This window comes from Solanum tuberosum, unplaced genomic scaffold (genome assembly GCF_000226075.1).
Source record: "Solanum tuberosum cultivar DM 1-3 516 R44 unplaced genomic scaffold, SolTub_3.0 scf00404, whole genome shotgun sequence".
Lineage (NCBI taxonomy): Eukaryota > Viridiplantae > Streptophyta > Magnoliopsida > Solanales > Solanaceae > Solanum > Solanum tuberosum.
Genome location: NW_006239353.1, coordinates 424,913 through 440,320, shown reverse-complemented (window position 1 = coordinate 440,320; position 15,408 = coordinate 424,913). Strand labels below are relative to the sequence as shown.

General features: G+C 35.6%; 1 protein-coding gene across 3 annotated transcripts; it reads right to left on the bottom strand.

The window, feature by feature from the left end:
• Window positions 1-577: 577 nt before the first annotated feature.
• On the bottom strand, window positions 578-14,765 carry LOC102588322 (protein FAM91A1-like). Of its 3 annotated transcripts, none has more exons than XM_006363237.2 (12): window positions 14,525-14,765; window positions 14,233-14,412; window positions 12,737-12,854; window positions 11,580-11,676; window positions 10,524-10,630; window positions 8,824-8,946; window positions 8,354-8,507; window positions 7,742-7,802; window positions 7,265-7,647; window positions 4,955-6,521; window positions 2,487-2,892; window positions 578-1,166 (listed from the first exon to the last, which is right to left on the bottom strand). In XM_006363237.2, the coding sequence occupies exons 2-11, from the start codon at window positions 14,358-14,360 to the stop codon at window positions 2,646-2,648; spliced, it is 2,985 nt and encodes a 994-aa protein (XP_006363299.1). In that variant the 5' UTR covers window positions 14,361-14,412; window positions 14,525-14,765; the 3' UTR covers window positions 578-1,166; window positions 2,487-2,645. The 3 variants fall into 3 exon arrangements, with proteins under 3 accessions (XP_006363299.1, XP_006363300.1, XP_006363303.1); XM_006363238.2 differs by having other exon boundaries at window positions 578-1,160; XM_006363241.2 differs by having other exon boundaries at window positions 14,233-14,398.
• Between the last annotated feature and the right edge of the window lie 643 nt (window positions 14,766-15,408).

The following is a 15,408-nucleotide window of genomic DNA, read 5'->3' as shown; positions in this document are numbered from 1 at the left end:
ACAGTACAGCTGTTATTACAGAAATATTTGGGAACAAATTTCATCAAATAGAAAAAATAAGAAAACCCTTAATACTGAGACTTGTTTCAATTAAACAGATGAATAAATATTAAAGTGTTCTTATTAGACACTTTCACTTTAAATTTTGAAAATTTTTAGTGTGCATTCTCAAGAGTTACGTAGACAAATTGAAAGCTCAACATATTTCACCTTCTTTAATTATATACATTTTCTTCAATAAGCCGTAAAAACTAAGGTCAATTTCAATTGAGGCTAATTAACCTACTTAAAGAAAATGACATATTTTATGAGATTTACTTAACTATGTAATAGATGTGTATGAGAACATGCACATACAAAAATTTAAAAATTTGAATTGAAGTGTCTAATACGAACATTTTAGTATGTATTCAGGTGCTCAATTACAGCATGGAATTCGCTCACAAATAAAGGAGTGGGTAAATGTATAAAGCCATAAGAAAACTACATGAAACATGCAATTAACCTCAAAAACATCATGGTCAGTTGATTGGGTAACAACTAACAAGGCAGAAGCTTTGACCTTTTTAAACAAAAGTACAGCAAATTAATGGATGCTGCTGTTCAGAAAACGATTGGTTCGTCTTCCATAAATATGAATACCACAATTCATCCACAACAATTGCTCCTAAAACCATATACACATTGTTTCCATAAAACAAACCAAAAGGCAAAAAGCTAAAGTGTTTCACAACTTCTTTTTGACAATCTTTGAACGTTCAACTTCTTTTCTCAATTACACCAATCAAATATCCAAAACTTAGTTCTCCAACCTCCGAATTAAAATGGAGCCTTAAACACCAATACTCAGCTGATGCGATGTTCAGATAGCAATAGATACACGTGGAAATAAATGCGGCACATCAGCAACATCTTCGTCTAGTTCCTCATTATGCTAAAGCCTTAATTTCACATTACAGAATACAAATATCTGATTTTTTTCATCTTTCATTCCATTCATATCTTATGTGCAAAATTGGAATCCAAGGCTCTGTTGTTTGACTAGTTTGTGAGCATAGCTTCATCTATGAATACACATGGTTTTCTCTTCTACAAAATAATAGAATTCCTCAGCATAATACCTGTGCATCGATCAAATTCTTGCAAATAGAAAACACCACCTGCAACTGAAACAAGAGGAAATAAGTGCCAAGATCCGACTTCTAAACAGGAAAAATTCTGCAAGGACACTATTTGCACACTGAACCATAATGATACATATATCCTATTCTTCGATCCATTTCAAAATTAAGGAAAACAAGGTTCTACTGTTTAACACCTACCAACCATATAAGGTACATCAGCTAGAGAATTGTGTTATTGTATTACATCCAAATCAAAACAGCTACTTACAAGAAAAAACAGACCATCCATTCAGTAAACCCCATCCAATTGATACAACGAAAAGTCAGATCCTAGTTTTGAGACATTAGGAAAGAGTCAAATGGAATGTAACCAGCAGACGCACTTTCAACAAATTGATGAATCATAATCATGAAAGAAAAAGTGATGCAAATAAGGAACATATAACCTCCAGATTCATCTCAAAAAGAGCATAAATACTTCTCAGGGTTTGAACTCCTCTGAGAAGGGGTACCTCAAAAATTGTGAGGGGAGGTTCTCTTTTTTATTTTACTTTTTGGGTAAGACAGCTCTCTGCTCTGGTAAGACTGGCTCAGTAAGCCTAGAGTGACAAGTGAGCATCTGCAGGCAACTTTCAGCTTCTCACCAGCACTGACACTAAAGCTTCTATACATTTATTTTAGAAAGATAACAGTTACTAAAGTTTCTATACACGATAAAAAAATTTAGGTTTATGAAAATCAAAAACTTCCAACATGGAAGCACCTCAAAATTCTTGAAGAGTTCATGAAAACTTATGCATGTCAGAGAAGGCAAGATGAGGGAAAGAGAAAGAGGACAAAGAAGAAAACAAGTAAAACGGGAATGCTAAGCTTAGCAATATGCAGAATTTGGCCTCATATCCCAAACACCTTTACTTCCTTGACAGGAGGCTTATATGTTGCAAACTGAGACAATACATGACTTAAAGCAACTTGTAGCTTTAAGATATGATACAAGTAACTGGCAGCTTCACTTTCCAAAAAGCTTTCGAGCTTTTTTGCTTCATTTGACTTAAAAGTCCCTATTAAGCACCGTCTATGAATATATGCACCAGACTGTTGCATGACAGCTTAATAAGAAGTAACAGAAAAGCGCCTCATCTGACACAAATTCTAGTAGGTCATGAAGATCAAAAGATTCAACAAGGAAACAAAACAGATTACTGTAGTTCATATAAAGTGAGAAATAGACTTCAGTATAACAAGGATATTGAGTTTACATGTTTTTGGACCTATAATACTTGGCACCTCAGGACAATCAAGATTCACTTTGTAGTAAAACAAAAGTTAAAACAGAAGAAATTCACAAATTTCCTTTGTTACCTCAATAACTTCCCATGTTGTCATCAAATCAATGCAAGGACAGACAATCTACCCAACGAACCAGTAGCAGCAAAGCACGTCCGGTAGCCAATGATACTCTCGAAAATTGGTCATTAGAGCACTTCTTTCTTACATGAACATTGACTATATCCCTGAACACTATTGGACTGAAAAAATAGCAGATGTTGCAGACGCTTCTGCAATTAAAGACACAGGTTGACGAGCCTGCAAACAAGCACCTATCTCGAATGGGCGCAGCTCAGATCCATCAAATAGAAGGTTTACACCAGGATATATCTCCTCTTTATTCTCAGCATCATCTTTTTCAACCTTAGCAGTAGTTACTGTGGGAGATTCCTCAATTGGCCTGGTGGCAGCCTCGTAAACAGGAGTCAGAGCATATGATCTGCAAATTCATATGAAAAGCATGATTACAGAAACTTAGAAAGAGGAAACTAAATGAGCCATTCGGAATTTCCAGCAATGCTTTTCTGCTTTGCTTCAGAAACAAAGTTACACAAGCGTCTAAGATGGTTCACAACAGCACATTATCCTCTATAGATTGGTTTTACTACTGTTCTTGTTAAAGAGCCTTTATTGTCCATCCTCTTCTTTTTTTCAGGTGCAGTGAGTTATCCAGATTCTATAGAGGCCTATCTGGCAGAGTTAGATTTCCATGAAGTATCAATAGAGAAAAGGATCCTAATTGAGAGATGTTAGACTAACTCAATATTCTAAAAATCAAGCAGTCATTTAATAAATATTCAAGCAACACAAGCCAAGTCTCGAGTTTAAAAACAAAATGAACTTTGCATGCAATCAGGTAAAGGACATCTAATTAGCTTCACCAGCTGCTTAGCATCCTTGAAAGTTAAATGCCGGAAGCAGGTTAAAAAGTTTGAATTCTTCTTCGCCGTCAAACTGGAAAGACTATATTGCATACCATTATGTGACATGGTCAGAGACCAAAAATGTCAAAGGCTTCCAGAGACCTACTAAGAAAGAAAAAGAGACTCGGATATGCCATGACATCAACGATTAGCGAACTATGTACATATCATGTCTCAACTCAATGAAAGTGCATATCCAGCAAGTGAACTGTTCCATATTTATTCTGTTTTAAGTGACAAACTTCCATAGCTGGTCAAGAAACTGCTGCATGCTTCAATTGCAACATCAGAAGCCTTTTACCATAGGTTACTTAGAAATGAGTTATGTCCCAAGTTTCTTGTCCCTCTCTAAGCATGTTGAACACAAAAGGTAGCAGTTAGCATCTTATATATATATATATATCAGGAAAACATGTTCTCCACAATACACCGGCTCTGCAAGCTTCCCAAGAAACGTGTTCTATACCAAGAAACTTTACATCTCAAGACACCAATTACTCAATAATGATCATCAATGACTGTTTCTCCATCAGTCAGCAAGAGAAATGAATTTAACAAGGAACTCTAAGTAAAATACCCCTCCTTTATTTCGTCCTACTGACAAGCAGCAAGAAAACATACTTGTATTTCCACAATGCCTACCTCTAAACCAGGAACATAAATTCATCCCAGCCACCCTTTCCCTAAGAAGTTTCTGTCCTGATGAGATGAAATCCACAGGAAAGTGCTTGTAGAACAATAAGAAACCACCAGTAAGTTGACATCTTATGTCTCAGATGGGCAAATCAGTGTAGTTATCAGTTTCATAAGCGAATGATTTTCCAGATATCATGCTAATTACAAAAATTTCCACCTCTAAACTCATGAAATCAAATTACTGAAACATGGAAAGGGACCAGCAATCTGGATCAAAGTAAAATAAGTCCTTGACAATCTCCTGCGGCTGTTGGTCAAGGTATAAGAGGTCCGGTTGGCAACAACTAAGTCTTCTGCTCCTAGTTTTAGTCTCACTCATTGCAGCACACAAGCAAACAAAATATTGTTCAGATAATTCATTTCCTATTTCAATAGTCAAATGGTTATTCAGAAAAATCTAATTTCATTCACATTATTATGTTTGTTAAAATGTTTTATTTAATAAATTATGTTTGTTAAAGTATTTCACCAAATAAGAGCCTCTTGTTACTTGTAAGCAATTTTATACAACTGTTTTTGCCTTTCCAGTTGCACTGTGGTTGCAAATAAAACTGTTTTTGCCTTTCCAGTTGCACTTTGGTTTTGTACAGAAGGTTAGAAAAAAATATGATTCCCTTCCAATTTTGTGCTACAACTATCCTTCCACCGAGCTTCAGTGCGACATGCAATGCAAAAGTGATAAACTAGCTTCACAATCCCTTACTTAGACTCAAGACAGATGCATAAACTAGTAACAAGCCCTTTGAGGACAGCACTTAATTAGTCCACTATTTATTGCACATATCAAAGCTTAAGTGTAATATATCGGAAATTCTAAATATGAGAATATAGAAAGAAAAGTATAACCAATCTAAAAAATGTGAGAGATTTATCAAAATGCACCTCAGAATATTGCCATCAAAACTCAGAACTTCTGTTCGAGATCGCTGTCGATGAGCAAGTTTTAGTCTGTGGTGTTCGCTAGAGACACCAGAAATAGGAGAAGAAGGATCAACATTGGGGTTCCACCTTCCACTCGCATAGTTCATAAAATGCCAGGGTGATTCCTTTGGCTGTTCTTTCTGGTAAAGGAACTTTGCTGTTGGACCTGTGGCCTGATACTCAGCACAAACATCTCGCAATTTCTTTCTTAACTCTTGCATTGCATCATGGTGCTCTCCAAATAAATCTGTTTGGAGTAGCTGTGAGGAAACTAATCTCTTACATATGCGATTGCACAATTTTGGACTAAACAGTGGAATACCGAATTCTACACTTAGTGGAACCCATTCATACGTATCATCATCAGGTGCAATATTTTCTTGGACTCTATCTTTGTAAAGTCTTAACAGGCGAATAAAACCAATAGTCCAAAAATTAAGTTTGTTAGACAGACTAGCTAATAGCGAATTCAGATTGAAAGTTTCTTTGGCGGACAGTCCTAGTTCCTCCCCTACTTGAGCTGTTGAACCGTCAGAGTTCTTCAAGGGCAAGGGAATATCCAATGTAACAGTTTTTCCAGCCTCATCAAGATCATATCTGCTGAGGGGAAGCACAAGGACAGCAGACTGCTTGAGTAATGAGTTTATACAATGTAAAAGTATACTTCCTTTAACCAAATTCCCTTCAGGCTTCCCCCCCAAACCTCCAACGGAAGATCCATCCCATGACCATAGAAGTGCTTTCTGACAGCCAGCTAATGGGGCAGGAAGCATTCTTAACAAGTGACCTTTCATCAGAACAACTGATAGAGGTCCAAAAGCTGTAGCAGAATATAGCACCAATTTCATCCAGGGTGTCATAGATGAATGGGAGGGAGGTCCAAAATGAACAGGGCCTTTAGGTCCTGGCAAAACTGAAGAAGGGGGGAGGGGAACCATGGATACAACAATGTCATAGTCACGCATAAACAGACGATCTAAAGTAGCCAGTGAGAGAGCAGCCAAGCTTTCACAGCGGAGTATATCCACACGGTATTTTATCTGTTTCCTCACCTCTTTATCAGCATCTAAGTTATCAGCAGATACTTTTTCATCAGTCTCAGAACTGATCTCCTGTTTTAACTCCCAGTCTGATTGATCTGTTTCTTCAGATTTTTTTCCTGATAGAGTTTCTTCATCCTTAGGCAATTTGGGTGTTTCAGAATTTAGCAAACATTCATTATTTAGCTCAGATATATCTTTAGGGGCATCTCCTGATTTTTCAGAAAATGAAATATCCTTTGTCATTGAATTAGCATCCTCACTTCTTGAAGACATAATGCCAGTCTTTTCTATTTCTTCAGCTGGAACCCCACCTGATGTGAGACATTCCAGGATGCACCGAAGACTAAACGCATGATTGGCAAACTCTTGCAGTTCACCTTCAAATTTGGCCCCCTCAAGTGTGCCCAAATCTTTACAAAGATCTGCAATACTAGCATGACCTAGTTTTCCCGCTTCATACAAAGTCACAGCATGAGATTTTAGACCTGCAAAACAGTTACTACAGACTTCAAAATGCATTGCAGAAGATGTTGCGGAGTAAAAAACTGATACTATGATACTGCAAATACAGAAATGCATCTGATAAAAACCAATGAACTTGAGATCCATCCATGAAACATGTCAACAGCATCAAAAAATAAAAACACAAATGAAAGATTTGGCGTACAATATATTTAGCAAATGGAAACAGTTGCACAACTTCAAGAATTTACAGTAGGGAAAACATCAAACAATAAGGTCCCTACAACCTAATCAGGAGAAAGATATTTGAGCTGCATAAGAAAAGTGCTCTAAACCCAGAACAAACAATCTTGAGCTGCGGCAGAAAGATGCTAATATCTAATTACATACAAACTTTTTTGGGAAGATCTGTCATGTTTCCCAAGAATAAACCAAGCTTTCTCCTAGCACTTGCAGAAAAACTGGCTTTCACATATAACTATACTGTTCATTGGCAGTAACTCAGTAGCAATTCATTAGGAACTTCGACAAACATGAGTAGTTTCAGCTCACATAACACCAGCCATAACATCCACAACAGAAACTTCAATAGGTATACCGTAAAATTATCAGAAAACTCCACTTCGTTTACAAACACCAGTAGAAAATTGCTATTTATGATGCATTATGGAATTGAAACACCAATCCAGGACCAATTTAATTTATGGGGCTTGTCAAAGTTGTGCGAGAATACGGAACATGAAAATACAGCTGAGAGAAGAGAAACCTGGTGATACAGATCCCATCATAAGATAAGAAGTTATATTAGCATCAACAAGAAAAGCAACCCGAGCATAACCAGAACTCCTGCTATTATTTTCTGTCCATGGAATTTCTACTTGCTGAAAAGCACTGCCATCAGCAGACACGTTTGCAGAGCCCAAGCTGGCATGAGAACCATCTTCCTCGTCACTCAGAAGGCTCTTAGGTGACCCTGGGACATTAGGTTCTTGCAGAATAGATGCAGGGTCTATTAATTTGACAGCCCATCCCAATCTGCAAGCAAAAGATGCAGCTGCTTGAAGTTGAGAAAGATCAGCCTGTAATGTTGCAGCTAATTCAGCAACAGTTGAATTCTCACTTGAAACCACAAAAACAGCATACAGCAACCTGGATAATGAAGGTGACATATTATATATAGACCACTGTGTAAACCACATGGAAATATGATATGAGATTCCTGAGTTAATGGAAAGTGCCTTACTCTTCAATTGGATCTTCATAGGACTGCTCTCGGTTAGAAACAAATCCTTCAAGCCTTGAAACTGCAATGTTTTGTATATGAGCAACCTAAGATTTCAGATAACAGAATTCGATAGATAGTACAAAAGTCGGAGAGATATTCAGAAGTTTGACGCAAGTTTTTGTTTGGTTACAATTGGAATGTTTAAGTAGACCCAACCGTAGACTAATTTAGGAATTTTTATGTAAATTGGGTTCAGGGGTCAGAATTAAGTTAAATGAATATGATATATGCATGACATCATGTTGAAGAGAAAGCAATTGAACTCAAATATAAATGGACCACATAAGATGTTTGCTTGCATGGGATTTGAGGATAGGACCAACCAGATCCAAACAAAAGATATGTTAAAGAATACCAACTTCTTATTCTGCACTCTGCAGGTGGTTGGAATTCGGAAAGAGGTCAGATGAAAGTAAATTTTAGGTGCAATATTCATTACCCCCATGTAATTTACTAGATGATCGAACAAAAATAAAATGAAGAAAGATTAACCAAGAGTAGTAAATATTGATGGATCTATTTCAAATATTACAAAAAGAAACATAAATGGTGTCTAAATGTTCGAATTACCTTTAAAACGATCATCAGGATAGACAGGAACATCAAAATAGACTAGTCCTCGCAGATGAAGACCCTTTATAATTTCAGGATTGAAAAGAATGAAAGAGTTTGCTTCTTCCTTGCAGATTTTATCTATTGTTGCTGTTTCTTCTTCAGTCAGTTTCTGTGAAAACAAAACTCATATGTCAATTGCAAAGTCAATAAGTCAAATAATTTATCTGTTTTATGATGGTGGAGTTCAGGCCAACTTGCGTACACCTCAATCATTCACCTGGGTACATGCTATCTCCTACCAGCACAGGTACCAGTTAACTCTGCCTACCAAGGCTTAGGCTGATGGAAAGAAATCACCCAGTATTTTTTTCCTCTGGTGAATGTTTTCTCCACACCCTTGGGTGCAAGTCAAATGATTTACTTTTTCACTAATAAAAGTTTAGAAGCTTCAGAAATGTGAGTGATTGAATGAGATGACAACTTGCCTTGAATTCTTCTAGCGTAAAGTTGACAAGACAAACTCCCCACCATGGCTCAATAACAAAGTCCACTGGCTGTGTAGGCAATAGTTCTTTCGCTATTGATTTATTAAGCTTCCACATAATTTTCTGCCAAGATCCAAAATAACTGAAATTAATTAGACGAACAAGAAGAAAAGCCTTAGACTAGCCACAGAGCTCATAAGGATGATATTTTAAATAGATCTTCCCTGAATACCAACAATTTGAGCAAAGGGACTAAGGTATCCGAATAGCACTCTTCATTTGTCTTTCTAGACAAAACATGTATTATTTTCTTTCAGTAGTAAATACTTTCCTCTTTTGATTTACCTCATAAAGAGGGGACATTAACAAGCAGGAGGATATACAAAACTTCTGGAAGGGCTGGAATGCTGCCAGGAGAACTATACCATAAACCATTATGTCTTCTTTTTTTGACAGTTTGTAATGAATGAACATTGTTTCATGAAAGTGAAATAGATATAGCTAACTTTAAAAAAAAAATTGTTTCATGCTTCTTTTCGATGTAAAGAGAATATTCCCACATGTATAGATGACTGAAACAATTTGTTAGCTAAGAGTAGTTGGGCAAATTTTCATCTCTATACATATTTTTTTATGACCAAAAAATCTGTCGGGGCCAACCCTTAGGACCAACCGCAGCCTTCGAAACTCGGAGATAATGGGTACGCCCCTCTATGCTTCTCCACTTAAATACCAAGCTTAATTTGCATGGCACAAGGCTCGAATCTGTGGCCTAATTCACAAATCCCTAAACCTTTGCCACTTGAAGCCCAGAGGGCATCTTGATACATAGGTTTAACACCATCATGGATTCATGGTGTGGTATCAATAAGATTCTGATTTATCACACAGAGATCATGAAAGTGGGCATCCTTGTGTATGGGATTAGCAGAAATGAAACTCAAGAATGATTACTACTGGTAACTTTCTAATGTTGGTGAGTCCACTGTGGATGATCACCTTATTCAGTTAAAGGGCAACATTGGAGGGTTTCACTAGCTAGTTAGGCCATTTAAGCCAGTACAAAGGGAAGAAATTCGTGATTCAGAAGCAGTGAAATAAAAATGGGAAAGTTTTTTCTTTTCGAACAGCAAGTGAATTGATCTCTTGGCCAAAAAAGCCCGTGCCATGGATAATGTATTTGCTAGTGCAAATTGCAAGCATAGTAGTTGACTTGGTGCAGCAAGTAGTGGAGAAAACTAACAGCAAAAGGAAATTGAGAAACGACGATGGATTCTATTTTCCAAATGAGATAAATTAAGCAGCAATGAAAACATCTATAATCTGCAAAATGGCAGTTTTTTTGTAAAGAGAAAAAGAATACATAAAATAATGAGTCAAAACTGTTCCGTAAAGACCCTAATATCATGACAAAGTAAGACATCACAAAATAACCCTAATTCTAAACACAATAAAACAGTTTTAAACCTAATATAAATCCTACAAAACCCTCCCAAAAAAGAACAACTTCCAGCAGTACTCTGACTTTCTAAATCCTACAAAATCGTCCCATAAAACACAACTTCCAGCAGTACTTTGACTTTCTATTCTACTCCTTGAATATTATAAGTTTAAAAATGCCTGCTTTCATGGAACATCATAACCTTTATGAAAATCTGTCACGGTAAATTAGAACACTGGTAAATTTTATTTGACAATACCTTAGATCTGCACTTGTTCATGATGTCAATAAATTCATTTCTTCCAATTCCAGTAAGCCGTAAGGCATCTGCAGCACTAAAATTTGGGATGCTATCATAGGGTTGCTCTGCAATCATCATAACAGAGAATCAGAACCCCAATAGACTGGTAATTGCAAAGAACCTGAAATTTCTGTGGAGAATCTAAGTGTCTGGAGCAAGAAGTACATGTTAACACTTCTAATCCATAGAATTATGACATTGAGGAACAGTCAAATGCAGGAAACTGTGCAGAAATCTTGGTATAAGCATTTGACAGTAAACACCAAATAATTCTTCGACGGCACATGCTAAGTAGTATTTATTAAAGAGACCATATAGGGCAACATAGTGCATAAGACACAAGTAGAAATGTAGAATAGCTTATTAAAGATGAGTAAATGCTCCCTCCATATCAATTTAAATCACATCCTATTGTTTTGAGATGTCCAAAAATGTTAACTTACTCGACTAACAATATTATCTCAAGAGTCTAGATATTTAACTATCCAGTCGTTTAAACTGATGTATTTCTCCATCTAACTGACTTGCTAACCATCGCTTCAATATTGTTATCCATTACTACTAATATAATACACAAGTCAAACTAATAAGAACTAATATCTTAAACTCCATGCCTAATCTAATGGTGTCAAAATGAGATGTACAACCAGCTCTTACAACGATTGCGCAAAAATGTGTGCAAGAGGAACACAGACTTTAATGACGAGCATTCCTGACAAGAATGCTCATACTGCAGTAATCAGAAAAGGGGGAGCAGTCGATCCTGGATCATAAACACAATAGAACTATTAAGCCCTTTCAAAGAGTTCTCTTCCAGAATACTAGTCTCAAACAAGTAATTAAACGTGCAAGCATTCCAGCTGCATATAAACTTGCACAAATGCCCAGAGGGAAGATATAATTTTTTTTGTTGAAAAGTGCAATCATCTTGAGCAAAGAGAATTTAGGACATAATCCAAGTACGCTATACACCGTCAATAGTCAATTCTGAACTAACATGATAGGAGGCTATACCGTTTTTCATGACTTCAAAAATCATGTCGCAGTAGTATCTGAAAGGAGACACCCTCATGACACGGCAAACATACTCCGCTAGGTGATATGGAAAAAGCTGCAAATAGAACACAATGACATCAAATTATTCTGCATTAGTCCTAAGGTGCATATCTAAGGTATAACTTTCACAGGTCTTGAAGGAAACAAAGAATCAACATTTGACTAAAAGCTCTCCTTATCAGCTGGACATCTCTTACTCTAATTCTTCTCTCTTCTACTAATAACTTCTCTAACCGATGACATGTCATCTTTAATATCAGGAGATTAATAAGAACTAATTTAGCAGAGAGTGCACCAACTCGGTATAGAATTGTATGCTTCTTAAGCATTAAGGCATTAAGAACAAAATAGAGAACAAATAAAAAAACCAAAAGAACCAAGATCAAAGGATGAACGAGTCTATATAGGTTCGTATGTACTTATGTCCACAAGCAAGAGTCCTACCTAGGCCCAAAAGTTCCAACACACACAATTCTTTTTAGTTCTTCCCAACCCCCACACAGAAAAAACGAAAGAAACAAGCAAAGAGACTAAATGAAACAGTTTTTGTAAGTCTTTCTTGTTCAGTAAATGATGTTAAATATTGTTTTTGTTACATTTTTTTATTACCATCTCTCACAACAAAAACAAGTTTACTTTATGACTTGCAATTTGTATCTGTGAAACCGATACATTGTAAAATTTAAAAGATAATTCACGATTAAAACGACATACATTTTCAATATTCGCTAAGTAAGAACTTATGGAGCTACGCACACTCTTGAGTCACAAAAAGCAGATGATTATCTAAGTTGAAGATATATCACATGAATACTGATTCCAAAATGCAACACATGTCATGTAAGAAACAAACTGATTGAAACACTGAAAAGTGCATAGCTTCTTTAGTTGGAACTCTATCCACTTATTTATCAGAATAGGAAAACAAAAAAAATGTCTTCTTCTTGAATAGAACAAGAACTTTTTAAGGAGAAAAACTATATTAATAGTTAAAAACAACTTTTCTTCTTCTTTTTTGCCACTAAATTCTCAAAGTATGACTTATTTTTGAGTAGTATCTAAATCAACAACTTCATGGTACAAGGGATGAGAAACAATTTCCATGCAATACACACCGCCAAGTTCCTTCGGAGATACCGCAACATTTCTTCATAGTATTCAGCTTCTTTACACACTTTACGAGCAAAGCAAGTATTCCACATGAGTCTCTTTTTTATGCAATGTTCAATTATCCTGCATAAAGCCCATTCAGTAAAAAATAAGCAAAGTAAATTACTAAATGCAAGAATAGCAGGTGATGGTCCCTAAGCAAAGAAATATTTATAATGAAACATTTACAAGTATTATGCTTAGCCCTGAATCAGTTTATGTATTCTAAATTCTAATAAATAGAAAAATGATCATTCTTATTGATCTTCGTACACAACAAAAATACTAAACCTGATTAAAAGCCTCATGAACCAAGATATTGTTGTATTATATCTTATCTTGTCACAATGTAAATCCTATTATGTAATTGATAAGCTAATCCCCAATCCCGAACTAGTGGCCGTATGAATCCTCTATATATCACCCTCTATTTGGACCCATTTAGGGGTTCTCTGTATGAATTCACTTGTGTGAGTGGTGGCATAGCCGGTCCAAGTCAGAATAAAGGAAGAGGATTGCGGAAGGTCCAGCGAACAAATAGTCAACTTATAGTGAGTCCGCGATATTAAATAACAATAAAATAAAACATAAGTGAATTACTATCACAAAATGCACATTATTGGGATCAAACTCTATACTTAAAGTTCAAATAGAGTGTTCATGAAATGTTATAGCAGGTGGACCTCCTAAAACTCACACCAGACCTCAAAACATTCATGTCAAGAAAATGAACCATCTCACCACTCACAATTGTTTAGCATTTCACTTTCAAATAAACCTAGACGGTCATAGTAAACACAATTATTCCAAACTCATTACACATCATAACAAGTTCGCTCAAGAGTGATAGCCTCATGTACACTTGTTAACTTCAAACTTAATTGCAGACAGCCATACAAAAAGTTTTACCTGAATTCAATATATCCTACAAAAGTTCTAATAGATTGCTAGAAAGTTGACTGCATTGCATCATCCTAAAGTCCCCGACTGAACATATTTTCTTTCATTGAAATTGTTGAACAGCAAAACACCTCATTTTAAAGCTTAATCGGTTAGAGTTGACACACTTTAATTTAATCAATTAGATCTTCAACTCACGCCATCATGTGCCAGCCGGCATTATTCTTTCTCATGGGTCAAGCACGTGATTTATTTTAAATTTTGACGAAGGATGGTGATGAGATTTGAAACCATAAACTCCTATGTTGAAGTGTAAAGGCTTAAACTATTAGATTCCACACTTCTATTTACTTAATTATGTCTTCAACATAAACGTATTTGAAATCTTTCGCCCTTTGCTTTGATACGAGACACAAGAGTGAATCAAAGTGTCATAACTCGCGGAGTAACATAAACATGCTTACTTGAATTAATGTAATTATTAATAATAACTTCCAACAATATAATTGGACAAAAGCAGTGGCTCCACTATAAACATGTTTTTGGAAAAATGAAAACGAACCTTTTGTGCCAATCTTCTTTGGAATTTAACGTGGACTGAAGCCGCTTCGGAAGATTCTCCCAGGGACATTCTTCTCTAATTGCTTTAAGTACCAACTGTTCCTCAATTGTAGCCGGTATACGCAGCATTTTTAGTTTTCCTCACTCACTCTCCAACTGCCTAGTCCCTGGAATTGATGATCTTCACATTTTCAACAAAGCAATTACAACAAACACAGTGCTCGATCAGACATTTCAACCAATGACTCTTCAATTTCACTTTGAACTAAAAGCAGTGATCGAAAGTAACTGACCTGAATTCGGATCAAGCAAAGCTAAGGTACAGTCGAGGAAGCTTGACTGCTATCGGGTCGGATCCTTCCGGCGAAGAGTGGCTGAGCTGAATCGGAAGAAGAAAAGAAGGAGCATGTGAAGATCTGAGAATGGTGACCGATTAATTGCAGACAGAGAGAAACTTCACAGCAGGAAAGTGGGACCCACTAACTCTTTCATAATTTCTTGTTTGCCGGCACGCCGTTAGTCGCCGTTCAAATTAACCTGTAATTATATGACCATTCGTTTCATGATCCTGTAATTTTCAAAAAGAAAAAGGGTAAAACTTTTAAAAAGTAATCTTATTTTGGAAATCTATTTGCTTTAGATCAATTCATTCGAAAAGTATTATTTATTTATTTTTAATATTTGATAAATAAATTGTGTTTAAAAAAATGTTTTTTGGAGTGTGAATATATGAGAAGATATAGTATTAAGAATTTAAAATTCATTATGCAATTAGTATTATTTAAATAGAAAAATAACTTTAAATAGTTTTTATGAAAATTTAAGTTTTTTTGTTTTTATTTAGTTAAACTTTAAAATATGCACTTATGTATATATTGATTTTAATTAATATAAAATAGTTAAATAAAAAAGGAAAGAGGTGAAGGTAGTTGTATTTAAATATTTAATTGCCGTGTAGGTTAATTATATAATGAGTAATTAAGTAAGTATAATTTTTTTGATAGAGAAGATTTCCTGAGAAAAATAAATTTTTTTAAGTATAATTTCTTTCCAATAGCTAAAAAATATTTTTCTTGCTATTAAAAATACTTCTTTCTTTTTTGTCTTTTGTCAAATATCTCATTCCTCGTATCTCTACAATGTCTACATATACAAACAAGTTTAAAATTTTGACCAA

Coding starts and splice junctions, on each gene's coding strand:
- LOC102588322 (XM_006363237.2), bottom strand. CDS start 14,360: ATGCTGCGTATACCGGCTACAATTGAGGAACAGTTGGTACTTAAAGCA. Junction 10,631..11,579: donor TTTTGAAGTCATGAAAAACG/GTATAGCCTCCT, acceptor TGATGATTGCAG/AGCAACCCTATGATAGCATC. Junction 2,893..4,954: donor TTTGATGGCAATATTCTGAG/GTGCATTTTGAT, acceptor ATGAATTTGCAG/ATCATATGCTCTGACTCCTG.